Raw genomic sequence first — 1,639 nt, forward strand, 5'->3', positions numbered from 1 at the left:
TGTGTGTGTGTGTGTTGGGTGAGCTGTTTAGCCTGATGGGCCCCGAAGAGGACAGATGACCAGCAGAGCAGAAGAAACTGCAGAGCTGAATAACTCTTCCATCCCTCCGTCACGTCAGGAGGAATTCAGCGCTGTGCGAGACACCCGGCCTAAGTGTTGTGACGCCTAATTACCACCAGCAGCAGCACCCGGCGGCACCCGCGGCAGAGCAGGGCTCCTTCGGACGGACAGCCCTTTGTAGTTTCACACGCAGAAGGAAGGAGAGCAAGGGAGAGAAAAGAGACCGGGAGGTTTTGGGGGGGGGGGGGTGAACTGCTCGTGTTGGGAGGTGGACTAAAAAGAATGTGAGGTCTGTTTGAAGTTTTAGCCATTTTTTATTTTCTCCTCATAGGACTCACTTTTCTGACTCATCAAAACACCTCTTTCTTTCCTTCCTTTGTTTTTAACAATATTTCTTTCTCTTCCCCGCATTGAACTTGACACTTTGTCCTACTTTCCCCAGACAAGGCACCTTTAACAGCACCTATACAGAGTCAGCTGGGCCTCTTCCCGGTGTGCTAAACACTGGCTCATGTGCTGCTGTGTGGGTGGTGTACAGTGTGTGTATCCCTTGATTTGCTTATTTTTATGTTTTTTTTTACTTGAATTGCAAGTTTGACGTAGTAATCCAAAGGGTTGGTGGAAATATTATTCTCTTGCTGAAAAACCTTAAAATATAGTTGTTTAGTTTCACAAATATTTTTTGTCTAAATTTTCTGAAAACATGCCCGCTTCTGTTGAGTGTACACGCATGGCACTACAGCATCCATACAGTATGTTCTCTGCGTGGTAAAGTGTAAATGGTCAGTGTGCATTATGGCCAAATGATGTGTTTTCTTGCTCTAAGGAACATTGTAGCAGAACCAGTCCTATGCCATTAGCTGTACAGCAAATATGATTTCACGGCATCCATTGAGTCCTTTCACCAAGAATTTGTGTTGAGGCGTTCATGTAGGCTTGAACATGAGGAGCAGCAGGGCCATCACACTTTGGTCCATCTCATTTAGAGCTGGCATGCTTAACACAATCTCTCTCTCTCTCTAACACACACACACACACACTCGTTCAGTGGGGAGGGGGTGCGAGAGCAGGGCGGGTGTTGCCTGGCACACTAATCGGCATGACAGAAATAAAATAAAGAGAGTTGGACTCCGTCAAAACATGTATGGCCCCTTAAACAGAGAGCTAATAAAAGAGCTAAAGCTGCTTGTCCTTTCAGCTGAGGCTGCCTGATCACACACCAACAGTCACATTATCTTAATTCAGGGGATTCTTTTAAGTGTCTCCTTAAACAACGGAGAGAACGCTGCTCAGGAAAGACAAATGAGTTTACCAGTTTTAGCAGGGGTAAGTGCCTAAATCCAGCGCCATCGATCCCTATCTTGGTTATTACGAGGCTGTGAGCTGCCACTGGAGCTCCACTGGTCGAAAAGGCTTAAAATATTACCGACTAAAGAGGGAGGAGAGATGCGTTTGAAGCAAACCACCTCGTCCTCTGTAGTGGTCAATACCTGCAGGCGCCACAGGAAGGGCATTCACACATGCAAACACTCATGAGTGACAGTCCCGACCACCCCCATGTTACACACACACACACACA

At 46.8% G+C, this 1,639-nt stretch overlaps 2 protein-coding genes across 2 annotated transcripts in view; both read right to left on the reverse strand.

Moving 5' to 3' along the window:
• The window catches only part of LOC118335627 (zinc finger protein 407-like), a gene marked incomplete in the record, with an annotated part of 106,117 nt that overhangs the window by 88,823 nt on the left and 15,655 nt on the right, over positions 1-1,639 (reverse strand).
• The window catches only part of LOC118335707 (zinc finger protein 407-like), a 28,207-nt gene continuing 27,822 nt past the window's right edge, over positions 1,255-1,639 (reverse strand). The window contains exons 6-7 of the mRNA XM_035672132.1: positions 1,487-1,550; positions 1,255-1,268 (exon numbers count right to left, since the gene is read on the reverse strand). Coding sequence (XP_035528025.1) covers positions 1,255-1,268; positions 1,487-1,550 — 78 coding nt within the window. The remainder of the gene's footprint in view (positions 1,269-1,486; positions 1,551-1,639) is intronic.

The sequence above is a fragment of the Morone saxatilis genome, unplaced genomic scaffold (genome assembly GCF_004916995.1).
Source record: "Morone saxatilis isolate NCDOM2014 unplaced genomic scaffold, NCSU_SB_2.0 Contig24, whole genome shotgun sequence".
Lineage (NCBI taxonomy): Eukaryota > Metazoa > Chordata > Actinopteri > Moronidae > Morone > Morone saxatilis.